This window comes from Chrysemys picta, chromosome 9, assembly GCF_011386835.1.
Source record: "Chrysemys picta bellii isolate R12L10 chromosome 9, ASM1138683v2, whole genome shotgun sequence".
Classification (NCBI taxonomy): domain Eukaryota; kingdom Metazoa; phylum Chordata; order Testudines; family Emydidae; genus Chrysemys; species Chrysemys picta.
The window spans coordinates 55,935,195-55,948,356 of NC_088799.1; the positions used below are offsets into that span (position 1 = coordinate 55,935,195).

General features: G+C 50.5%; 1 protein-coding gene across 2 annotated transcripts in view; it reads left to right on the plus strand.

Annotated features, from left to right (window-relative positions):
• Positions 1 to 13,162, plus strand: part of PASK (PAS domain containing serine/threonine kinase) — an 86,084-nt gene that overhangs the window by 65,132 nt on the left and 7,790 nt on the right. For both annotated transcript variants that reach the window (XM_065557063.1, XM_065557064.1), the window contains exon 17: positions 551 to 634. In XM_065557063.1, the coding sequence (XP_065413135.1) occupies positions 551 to 627 (77 nt within the window). In that variant the 3' untranslated portion in view covers positions 628 to 634. The remainder of the gene's footprint in view (positions 1 to 550; positions 635 to 13,162) is intronic.

Here is a 13,162-nt window from a genome sequence, read left to right on the forward strand (position 1 = left end):
CCCCAACCCCCTGCCCTGAGCCCCCTGCCGCACCCCTCCTGCACCCCAAGCCCCTGCCCTGAGCCCCCTCATACACCCCACACCTCTCCTCTGCCCCAATCCCTTGCCCTGAGCCCCTTCCTGCACACCGCACCCCCTCCCGCACCCAACCCCCCTGCCCCAGCCCTGCATACAATTTCCCCACCCAGATGTGGCCCTCGGCCCAAAATGTTTGCACATCCCTGATCTATGGCCATACCACTCTGAATGTCCCTGATCTTGTCTGGTCTCAGAAGCTGTAAGGATTTTCCTTTCTTGGGGCCTATCTGACTAGAAGACTTCGGGGAGCCTTACAGTTTACCTCACGCTGGATCCTCCTTTAAGCCCATCTATCAGAGCTGGTTAACAATGAACAACACACACAAATGTAAAGATACCAACAACATTTTATTTGCTAAGGGAAAAGGGAAGGATGGGGAAGAGGGACAGATGAAAAGAACTCAGGAGATTTGGGATGTAACACATACACGCTCATGTACTCAATACAACAAAGGTGTTCTACCTTTTTTAGGCGCTGCCGATGAAGAGGCTTCAGGATCCGGATTACCGAAATCAGCAACAGATTCCCGCAGAGGATTGCAGAGGTAACCGACAGGTAAGTATCCCTATCTTAAACCCCACCCTATCCCTCTTTTGCGCCGTCTATGGATGTGAGTTTGACTGACTAATCGGATCGGGTCCGCGAGTGCAAGTTTGCTTCCCCAAAGAAAAATAACAACAAACCCAAACTATGTGGTGAGTGGCTATTGCAGGCCAATAGCCAGTGGAAAAGAATGTGCAACACCACGAGAGAGAGTGTTGGATACTTGAACCTTCATCAAACAGTTCAAGCACCAACCCACTAACTCCTCCCCTCGTTCGCCTTTATAGGAGTCTGTTGCCTAGTAACACCAGATGCCTGCTCTTTCTGTTTCCTGCCTTTTCCCTGGCACAAGGGAACAAGAACCTAACACAAAATGGAGGTTACCTTGTCCTTTTGTCAAATCAAGATGGCCCCCTAATACACAACCCTTAAATTCAACTTTTATACATGCATTTGTGTTAATAATTTGGCAAAGTTAAACAGGGTTTAAACTGAAACTAACAAAGCCAAGCAGGATTGGGCCTGGTTAGTACTTGGATGGGAGATTGCCTAGGAATACTGGATGGGTAGGCTTTTGCCCTCACTTCCATAAACTGCATGCACAGCCACCTCCAAAGTTGTTTGGATTTTCCCCCCCCTCCTCTGATTTCCAATCAAAAGCATCTGCCAACCTGCATACAGAGCTGGCAATCACACCTGCTTCCAGGTGGCAGTGCCTTGTCGAAGAGAACACGACCATTCCTCTCTTCTGACTCCCCTGTAGATCTGGGCTGCCCAGGAAAGAACTTCATGTTGAACCACTTTTTGCTCCATCTCCCCCAACTGTGGTCCTGAAGTTCCCTCATTCTCTCCTCTGGGGTGGTGATAGGGGTTTGGGGAACAGAGGTTGGGGTCTGCAGTGTGAATGGTGTGTAGAGAGCAGTGTTTGTGAAGGATGTGTTAATGCTGCTCACTTCATTCCTTCCATAATTAATTGTGTGGTGTAATGTGCACGTGAGGGGGCTGCTGCAGTGTGTGTGTGTGTGTATAAACTAGGGTGGGGAGCTGCAAATAGTACTAATTGTATGTGAGAGGGAAAGCACTGCAGCAGTATACAAACAAGTATGTTGCCGGCCCAGAGGGCCGAGGGGGGCAACAGAGTTCATTGCCCGTGTGCATCGCACCAATAGACACACCAGGGTGGAGAAGCAAACCAAATTTATTCAAGAGCTCTGAATAGGCACTAGGAGACCAGCATGTCTCAAATCAAGCGCAGCAAATACAAGCAAGTTTTCCATTTTATATTCCAAGCTGTTTGAGTAAGCCTTTATTCTGTCCTCCCTTACCTCTCCCTCGGTTACAGCAGGGATTACATTGTGGCGTGTTAGAAAAGTTCTTGTCCGCATGCTTATCTTCAGCCTTGCAAGCTCTACATAGTAGGCCTTTCCCTCCCCCTTTTTCCCTCATTATTACTAAAAGTTCTGCTACTGTGAGCGAAACTGCAGCTGTCTGCTAAAAAGCTGACCATTACATATTTTGCTTTTAGGCTGTCAGCATGTAGGTAGGTTAAAGTTCACAAGATGGAATAACTGTGGCTCACTTAGACCCAGAGCAGGGGGGGTTTCATCGGCACTTATGGCCTTCCATCTCCCCGAGTTACCTGGTAGCTATGCCTAGTGACGCCAACAATTCCCTTCTTTGAGAACACTCAACAAACCTTTGGCAGAGTTTTCTCATACTCTAAAGACAAAATGCGATTAAGCTTCATGCAATTGGGATCATTAATGAGAGGGTATAAAAGAACTTCTGGGGAATGGGAGGTATGAGCACTTTACAGCAAGCGAGCAAAAGAAAAAAACAAAACATATCAACACCTGTGAGCAAGAGGCGAACAATGCCTTCCCCTAGTTCCCCTAGACCAGGTAACCAACCGCAAAGGGAATCAAAAATAGTGGGTTCTCCTTCCTGGGCCTTCCACTGGTTCAAGGCCTGTTTGGCTGACAAGATGTGCTTGTTAATATTTTGTGAAAACTCTGGGACGTAGGTACAACATTCTTCTCCAATAAGGGCACAGACCCCGCCCCGTGAGGCTAACACATAATCTAGGGCCTGGCGGTTTTGCAGAGCCAGCAATTGAAGCTGGTACAGCTCAGAGCTTATGCCTTTTTCTATGGCCAGGGTATTATTGGCAAACTGGGTGAGAAATTTAGAAAGTCTCCTGTAGAGTTGGGTTAGCCGTCCCACCCCATAAGTAGGGAGGAATATTATCCCAAACCTGTCTCCTTCTCTGATGGGTTCAATGGTAGCTCTCAAGGACCGATAGTACCTGGGGCGACCTGAGGGAGCCTGGGTTAGAACACGGAGGGGAGGAGCAAGATAGCCTTTGTAACAGCTATCATGCCAACCATGAGGAAGCCATTTGTAGGCACTATTACCACAGACCCAGAATGCTTCACCATAACTAGCCTTTCCATTGTTACCTTGTAGGTCCCGTAGGGCGGCTTGTGGGGAAAGGGCAAAAAAAATGCAGTGCCGGTTTGCCAACCGGTGGCATTTAGTACAGGAACAGTGAGACTTATACCAGGACCAATATAAAATCTACATGTACTAATGCCAGCAAACCAGGTATGATTACTTGTACTGGTTTGCTGAAAACATATAAGACCACTGGGTGGAGAGCGTAGACGAATAGGCTGGGGCTTAAGAGTGCTATTATAGTGGGAATTCCAAGAGCCATTGTGTAGGCCATAAGGAGCTTCCGCAGTACAGTTGGATCGCAAACTTACATTGTCAGAGGTGCTGCTGCTGGTAACCATCCACCTTTGACAAAAGTCTGATCAATTTTGGGGAACTACTCGAGCAATTTAGCCGAATGGTGGGGAGTCTGGGCACATATCCAACAGTGGGAGAGATTGAACTCACGGGCAAAGGCAATTTTCAGGGCCTCATAGGTATTGGTAGCCATATCTGCAGGGATGGCTCCCCATCCTGCATGCAATGTGGGTGAAACAGTAGGTAACAGAAGGATTGCTTCTGTGACAAAAAGGAATGTTGTGAGAGACCCTAAACCTGAACCTATATTGTAATTACAACAACCCAAATGCCCAGAAGATAAGAATTATTGACACCAAACAAATAAAAAAAATAAAAGGACCAGGACCATAGGCTAGGTCGGCCTTTTGTGAATAGATAGAACCAATGCTCAGGGTTTTCGCAGGGAGTGCGCTGTGGCTGTTCAGAGAGATTACCAGGCATTCCCAGTGACCCTTACTGTCTTTTGAATAATAGCTTAAGTCCCAAATCGTCGCTGGCAGTCTTTTCTGCAGGCTGGACAGTCCACTGTTCAGGAGTGGGTACTGCTTTCAGTCGAGAGTGATGAATCCAGTTCTTGTGTCCTTCGACCTTTGCTGCCGTGTGGGAGACCAGCAGGACGGTGTGGGGTCCCTTCCACTTCTCTTGGAGAGGCTCGTCCTTCCAGGTCCGAACGAGAACGGAGTCACCTGGCTGCAAGGAGTGGACAGGGGCATCCAGCAGAAGAGGCTGTGAATCTTTGGTGTATCTGTGAAGAGAAGAAAGAACAGCAGACAGAGAGCACATGTACTGAGACAAAAAACCACACCCCATTTCCCACTCTCCTGCCAGAACCGGTGTACCGTTCAGAGGCCATGCCCTTCCAAACATAATTTCGAAGGGACTAAGCCCTAACCTGCCCTTGGGGAGAGCACGAATGCGGAGTAACACAAGGGGCAAAGCATCAGGCCACCTAAGAGAGGCCTCCTGACAGACCTTTGAGAGGTGTTGCTTGAGTGTCTGATTTGTGTGTTCCACTACTCCACTGGCCATGGTGGTCGCCATGGTGTGTGGAGCTTTCAGGGGATTTGCAAGCCACTTGATATTTTTTGAACAACTTGAGATGTGAAGTGTGTTCTGTTATCAGATTCCATCCACTGGGGGAGTCCAAAGCAAGGAATGATCTCCTTGATAAACTTAAGAGGTACCGTTTTGGCAGTGTTGTTCCGACATGGGAAGGCTTCGGGCCATCCACCGAATCGATCCACCAAGACAAGGAGGTACCTGTACGCATGTGTCCTGGGAAACTCAGTAAAGTCTATTTGCCACACCAATCCTGGGCCTGGGGTAGGTTCCAGGGTGGCTGGTAACACTGCTACTCCTGGTCGAGGGTTATTCTTTTGGCAAATTAAACATTCAGCCTGTACCTGTGATGCTAGGGGTTTAAGTCCAGAGGTTAGAAAATATTTATTCATAAGCTGGGTAAGAGCCTCTCTGCCTGCGTGTGTGGTCTGATGCAGTTTCTGCAACACTGGTCGGATCAGGCCCTTGGGCAGGAGGATTTTTCCCTCTGTGGAATAAAGCCAGCCCTCCTTTTCCTGGAGACTGAGCCTGTCAGCCAGGTTTCTGTCATCATGGGAGTACTGAGGAGCTGCAAGCTCACCTACTGATGGGATGAGGGCATGCATTTGGGCATTCTCCTTTGTTGGTGATTTCAGGATAGCAGCGCGCTTGGCTTCCCTGTCTGCTCTGGCATTGCCCTTGGTTACATCTTGATCTTCCTTTTGATGGGCTCTGCAATGCACCACTGCTACTGCTGAGGGGAGTTGTACCGCTTCTAACATCCGGAGAATTTGAGACCCATGCTTAACCGTGGAGCCTTGGGCTGTTAGCATCCCTCTTTGCTTCCACAGACCAGCGTGAGCATGCAATACCCCAAAAGCATACTTTGAGTCAGTAAAGATATTAACCCGTTTGTCTTTTGCCAGCTCGAGTGCACGAGTCAGGGCCACTAGTTCAGCAAGCTGGGCAGATGTCCCAGCAGGTAAACTCTCAGCTTCCACAGTATCATGAAGGGTCACAATAGCATAACCCGCCCTCCTTTGCCCATCCACAACGGCACTACTGCCATCGGTATACCATTCCAAGTCAGCATTTGGGAGTGACAGAGGGTCCTGTGGCACCTTTAAGACTAACAGAAGTATTGGGAACATAAGTTTTCGTGGGTGAGGTTCTTACCCACGAAAGCTTATGCTCCCAATACTTCTGTTAGTCTTAAAGGTGCCACAGGACCCTCAGTCTGAATCTGTAAAAAGCAACAAACACGGCTACCCCTCTGATATTTGGTAGTGGTTGATCTTTTAAATCTGGGTGGCTGGAGTATTGGGCATCTATGATTTCCAGACAGTCATGTTCCTGCTTTTCTGTTTCTGGTAGCAGGGTAGCTGGATTAAGGGAGGGACAGGTTTGCAAGGTAACTTCAGGATTCTCTAACAGTTTTGCCTAGTACCGAGCAACCCTAGCCTGTATGAGCCAGAGACCATCCCTAGTGTCCAGCAGGGCTTAGACCATATGGGGAATATACACTTGCACAGTTCCTCCCAGTGTCAGTTTTTTAGCTTTCCCAAGCACTAGGGCAGTGGCTGCGACCGCCCTCAAGCATGCTGGCCACCCCTTTGCAACTTGATCCAGTTGTTTAGATAGAGTTACCATATCTAATAAATAAAAAAAGAGGACCCTCCACGGGCCCTGGCCCCGCCCATTTCCCCACCCCAGCCCCGCCCCAACGCCGCCCCTTCCCCGCCCTAACTCCGCCCCCTCCTCCCTCCCACTCCCAGCCACACGGAAAGGGCTGCCCGAGCGCTACCGGCTTCACGGTTTGCCGGGCAGCCCCCAGACCCTGCGCCCCCGGCCGGCGCTTCCCCAGCGCAGCTGGAGCCTGGGAGGGGAAGCGCCCAGCCGGGGGCGCAGGGTCTGGAGGCTGCCTGGCAAACCGTGAAGCCGGTAGCGCTTGGGCTTCGGGCAGCCCCCTTGCCTCCGGACCCTGCGCCCCCAGCCGGGCACTTCCCCTCCCGGGCTCCGGTGACGCAGGGTCCGGAGGCATGGGGGCTGCCCAAAGCCCGTAGTGCTCGAAGAGTCAGGGACGAGCAGAGCCACCGCGGCTGGAGGGGGGGGCGGAGCAAAAAAAAAAAAAAAGGCTGTTTTGCAGGTGCCGGCTGTGCCATAGCTGCTGCCCCTCCCCCCCCCCCCAGGGCACATGCGGCACGTCCCGCCGCCCCACGGGGAAGGAGCCGCTGGAGCGAGAGGTGCGGGGCTCCGGACCCCGGCAGTGGCGGGGGAGAGTGGCTCAGGGCCGTGCAAGTGGGCACATAAAGTTTATCGGCTGGGGGGACGGACCCCGGCCGGCTCCTCGCCCTGCCGTGTAGGGGGGTAGTGTCCCCTCCCCGTGTCAGCATGTCCCGCCGGCTGCCGCAGGCCAGGTAAGGAACCGAGTCCCCCCTCCCCCCGGCTCCTCAGTTGAGCGGCATTCCTCCTCCCTCCCAGGCTTGCCGCTGGAATGCCGGCGCAAGCCTGGAGGGAGGGGGTGGTGGCCGGCTTCCAGTTCCTGCGGCTTGTGAGTATGGACACCAGGCGGGCAAGGGGGGCTGGCAAGGGGGCTGCTCCCCCGGGAGGGTGAAGGGGGGGCTCAGCTGAGGAGCCAGGACGAGGGGGGAGAGGGTGACTCGGCTCCTTACCTGGCCTGTGGCAGCCGGCGCAACATGCTGGCGCGGGGCGGGGAGCCGGGCGGGGAGCCAGCCGGGGTCCTGTCCAAGCTCATAAACTTTACATGGCCACTCGTGCGGCGCCGAGCCACTCTCCCCCGCCATTGCTGGGGTCCGGAGCCCCCCCGTATACCTCCTGGGGGAGCAGCCCCCTTGCCAGCCCCCCTTGCCCGTCCAGTGCCCCTACTCACCAGCTCCAGGAACTGGAAGCCGGCCACCACCCCCTCCCTCCAGGGTTGCCCTGCCATTACAGCAGCAAGCCTGGAAGGGAGGAGGAGTGCCACATGCATGGGGAAGAGGCGGGGCCAGGGCGGGGATTTGGGGAGGGAGCCAATGGGGGATGGAGGGGGTGGAGTCAGGTTGTGGGGGGGCAAGAGCCCTTCCGGGAGGGCAAAATTGCTTGTATATTGGTCGGGACGTGGGACAAACAAGCAAATATCGGGACAGTCCCGATAAAATCGGGACGTCTGGTCACCCTACACCTTCCCCCGGAGATTACTGCCAGAAGATTGGTCACTGACTAATGCAGAGGCAGTATGCCTAAAATCCCTTTTTGGCTTTGGTTGTACAACTTCCCACTGTTACCAAACACTGTAATGTCATTCATAGGTGTTTTGCAAAGTTCTGGGTTTCTGTTGCCAGGTTGCCAGAAAATATTGTGGTGTGTAGTATTGCGTACATAATGCAGATGTCAATATCTTTTAAAGTGTAGGTGCCTTGGCATTTAGCCACCAATGCCATGAGGCGGTGTGCCTCAGTTTCCCCTTCCACACAGCAGTCTAGATTGGATATGCTTTCTCTGCTGTGCCCAGCTCTAAGCCTGTTTACAGGTACTAGCTGAGAAGCAGTATTGTTATAGGACTTTCTTGTTACCACTCCAAGTCCATACCAAAGATTCTTCCAAAAATCATGCATGTTACACATTTTTAAAGTATTTACCACCAGTATCAAATTCTTTGTCTTAACCCACAGTGTGTGTAGTAAGAGACAAAATTACCAGCAAATTCATGACAGAAAAGTGCTTCCAAGTATGATAATCATACGACGCCTTCTGTCTAAACAGATCAGTTTGTTTAGGTTTCATTATATTTCTCATCCTCTCAGTAAAGGTTCTTACTTTGGGTATGTCTTTGACGTATTGGCAAGGAAACTGTGTGTTACTGGCCCGTCCCCTGTAGCGTTGCATTTCCTCTCCAGGGATAAGCCCATGCGAAGAATCTACCCCCTCTCCTGAGATTCCTTTGACCTTGGCTACACTCGCAGTGTGAGTATAGTCGCGCCGCCAGTGCTGCGAGAGCTCTCTCGCAGCGCTGCAAGTACTCCACCTCTCCGAGGGGAATAGCTTGCAGCGCTGCGAGAGAGCGTGCAGTGCTGCAGGCGCTGATTACACTGGCGCTTTACAGCGCTGCACTCGCTGCGCTCGGGGGGGTGTTTTTTCACACTCCTGAGCGCAGCAAGTGCAGCACTGTGAATTGCCAGTGTAGCCAAGGCCTTTGTGTTCACCCCCATCACTCAGTGTCTGATGTTTAGCTGTGGGGAGGGGTTTACCTGTCTGGAAAGTGGCTGTTTCCGCCCCTTCATCAGGTGGGTCATTAGCATCTTCACAGACACCAAAATGCTTGGAAGAACACCCTCCCCCTCCATCTTAAGAGACAGAGTTAGTTTTCACAAGTACAGCAGGAAAAACATTTTGCAAAAGTGGGACCTGGATTGGGGTACCCTTGGTCACCCCTTTCGCTGTTCCCAAGAGGTCAGCTGTATGGCTGCTCCCCTCAGGGAGGTCAGATACACAGTTTCTGCTTAAAACCTGAGCCACAGGTGGGGTGCCTGGAATTACAGATGCAGATCCAGCAAATTTCTCCTGGGCAAACCCTTCCCTGTAATGTGTGGGGAGACACTCCTGCATTCCCCCACATTCCTTCTTAACCTCTTTCTTTGGGCCCCCCCACCTGGGCATACACCCCTATGTCCCCTTCAGGGTAACTTGTCTGCTGTTCAGCTGTGGGCTACCAGCTACCAGCCATGACAGACCCTTCACTGGCAAGCCCTGTACCTTCCTCTGTCTTTGAATTGGGCTGGCCTCCAGTTACAGAGCCCATAGAATCCTTACCCACTGCAGCGGTTTCTTGGATCCCATCTTCCCCCCTCTAGGTTTCCTTCAGCGCACATTTCCCAGAGCCAGATTTATCCCTTGCTTAACTGCAACTTCCTGGCAGCCAGCAACCTGGACAGTCTCCCTACCATCAGGCAAAACACTCCCCTTCCCTGAGGGAACAGCCACCGGACAGGAGCTGGTTCTACCTACCCCTTGTGGTAAATTGCTTTGCAGGGCAGTAGAGGAATTAAAGAGATTCTCTCTTATTTCCTCAGCAGTTTCTGTAGCTTTGCTCCTTCCCCCTGGGGCTTCAGCACAAGATTTCTCCTCGCTGCTGACAGACCTCTGGATATCCCTAGCCATATTGAAAAAGTAATTTCCAAGTAGAATTTGCATAGGATTTTGAGAAACTGCAGCCATGGTCAATTCAGCTTGCAAATCCTCAGTTTCCATGTTGTTACCAGATTTGCCCATTACTTTGGGGTATGCTCATTTATTCAGGTTACTCTTCTGGGGCTGGGGGTTTTCTGTAATTCTATTAATGTACTGCTTGTGTTACTTGTGTTTTTATATGGAGCTCTACTTTTCCCTTCTGCAAGTTCCCTCCCAATGGAGCTATCCTGCAGGACCTAGTTTCCCTAGGGCTGGGTTTCTCCAGCCCCAGAACCGGATGAACACACCCACACCCACACATACATTAACAGAGCAAGTCTGAGCGGACTGGGTCAATCAGCACTGTCAAGCTAACCCCTTATATGTCTCTGGACTCACTAGGCTGAATGAAGCAGCACTTTCAAGCTGCCTCTCCTTATATGCCCCTGGGCTGCATGGACCGGGTCAAGCAGCACTTTCAAGCTGTTACCCTTATGCGTCCCAGATTCAGCACGTCCCTATCCCCACTTTCACATCTCAGTTGTACTGGCAGTAACCTACTTGATGAGCAAACCCCACAGTATTTTGGGCGCTGCAGGGATCTTTAGCTTAGGTAAAAGAAGTGTTGCTGTAGAGTAAATGGGGGAAGCTAAGAACGCAAAAGAGTAAAGTTCAGCAAGAGAGAGAGAAGGAACCAGCTTAACCATACAAGTTATTTATTGAATAATAGTGATCACTACACAAGGAGGGCTAAACCACCATAACATACCTAATTAAAAGTTAATACCTAAGGTAGAGAGGAAAACAGAGAGAAAGAAGGGGATCTCACCGCTCCCTGAAGCTTGAACTGGTCGGGGTTCCCAGGTGATGGTGGTAGTTCAGGGTCCTGAGGGCCGGAGACAGGCAGAGCCCCCAGCATGATCAGTCAGGAGATGAAGAACAGGAGTACTTGTGGCACCTTAGAGACTAACAAATTTATTAGAGCATAAGCTTTCGTGGGCTACAACCCACTTCTTAGGATGCATATAGAGTGAAACATATATTGAGGAGATATATATACACACATACAGAGAGCATGAACAGGTGGGAGTTGTCTTACCAACTCTGAGAGGCCAATTAAGTAAGAGAAAAAAAACTTTTGAAGTGTTTTTAGAAGCATTGTTCTAAGTCAGCCATAAAAATGTTGGCGTACTGTGGGGCCATGCGGGTACCCATAGCAGTGCCGCTGACTCGAGGTATGTATATATATATATATATGACTTAGAACAACGCTTCCTTAGCTCTCGTCCCCTAACGCCCCCTACTCTACTTGCGCTACGTTGATGACATCTTCATCATCCTGACCCATGGAAAGGAAGCCCTTGAGGAATTCCACCATGATTTCAATAATTTCCATCCCACCATCAACCTCAGCCTAGATCAATCCACACAAGCAGTCCATTTCCTGGACACTACTGTGCTAATAAGCGATGGTCACATAAATACCACCCTATACCGGAAACCTACTGACCGCTACACTTACCTACATGCCTCCAGCTTCCATCCAGGACACACCACACGGTCCATTGTCTACAGCCAAGCTCTAAGATATAACCGCATTTGCTCTAATCCCTCAGATAGAGACAAGCACCTACAAGATCTCTATCAAGCATTCTTAAAACTACAATACCCACCTGCTGAAGTGAAAAAACAGATTGACAGAGCCAGACGAGTACCCAGAAGTCACCTCCTACAAGATAGGGCCAATAAAGAAAATAACAGAACACCACTAGCTGTCACCTTCAGCCCCCAACTAAAACCTCTCCAGCGCATCATCAGAGATCTACAACCTATCCTGAAAGATGATCCTTTACTCTCACAGATCTTGGGAGACAGACCTGTCCTCGCTTACAGACAACCCCCCACCCTAAAGCAAATACTCACCAGTAACCACACATCAGTGAACAAAAACACTGACCCAGGAACCTATCCTTGTAACAAAGCCCAATGCCAACTCTGTCCACATATCTATTCAAGTGACATCATCATAGGGCCTAATCACATCAGCCATACCATCAGGGCTTGTTCACCTGCACATCTACCAATGTGATATATGCCATCATGTGCCAGCAATGCCCCACTGCCATGTACATTGGCCAAACCGAACAGTCTCTACGCAAAAGAATTAATGGACACAAATCTGACCTCAGGAATCATAATACTCAAAAACCAGTGGGAGAACACTTTAACCTGTTTGGTCATTCTATGACAGACCTGCGGGTGGCTATCTTAAAACAGAAAAACTTCAAAAACAGACTCCAACGAGAAACTGCTGAGCTGGAATTGATATGCAAACTAGACACAATCAACTCAGGATTAAATAAGGACTGGGAATGGCTGAGCCATTACAAACATTGAATCTATCTCCCCTTGTAAGTATTCTCACACTTGCTTCTTATCAAACTGTCTGTACTGAGCTATCTTGATTATCACTTCAAAAGTTTTGAAGTTCTGGCCGATTGTGGCTCACACTGGCCATGGTTCGCTGCTCCAGGCCAATGGGAGCTGCTGGAAGCGGCGTGGGCCGAGGGACATACTGACCGCCGTTTTCAGCAGCTCCCATTGGCTTGGAGCAGCGAACCGAGGCCAGTGGGAGCCGTGATTGGCTGGACCTGTGGACGCAGCAGGTAAACAAACCGTCCCGGCCCGCCAGGGGCTTTCCCTACGCAAGCGGCGTCCCAAGTTTGGGAAACACTGGGTTAGGAAATAGGAGCTGATCACTCTTGGCTATGGGTGGTGTTTTCTTCCAGTGAGCTCACAATGCAACTAGGCTACTTCAGTATTTTGGATATCCATCAAGGATTCCTTGCTAGAATTGGTCTGATAACTGCTGAGCTGGGTGTGGGCAGGCATAGGTTCAATAACATCTGGAGCAGAGATTCCCATGATGCAGTGCGTCCCTGCTTTTTCTGGTCCCAGAGTTCAGTGTGGTTCTCTGTTCTCCATTTTGTATGCAAATTGAGAGGTCTCCCTGTCCCATCTTTTATGCAGATGAGGCTAGGGGAGTCGTCTCTGTTTTTTATTCTGTATGCTAATGGCGATGTGATAATCTTGTCACCCTTGTCAGGAGGGATCTAGGTGTGTCTTCCATCCGCCCTTCATTGCTCTCTGCAAGGCTTTTCTCTGATGGGTTTTGATTTAAGAGGAGGCTGGTGGGGGGGTATCTTTCATGATAAAGACAGGCTGGATACTGTGCCCTGGTTCCCCAAGAACACAGAGCTGACTGGTATCAATGTGCACCTTACCCAAAGGCACAAAGATTTTGTGACCCCCCTACGAACAAAAGCTCTGCCATCTGTCCTGGCAGCATGTCTTTCTCCTGAATCAGGTCTCTCCTGACCACAGAGATTTCTGCACCAGTATCTCTCCAGGCAGGGAGTTCTCTGCCATTTACTTTGACAGCCTACATGTGCTTACTGCCTGGCTGTGCAGTGGCAACCTTTACAAATCCTGTGTCATAAGTGGCAACTGCCTGAGGTGCCTCTGTGCTCTGAGTAGCAGCAT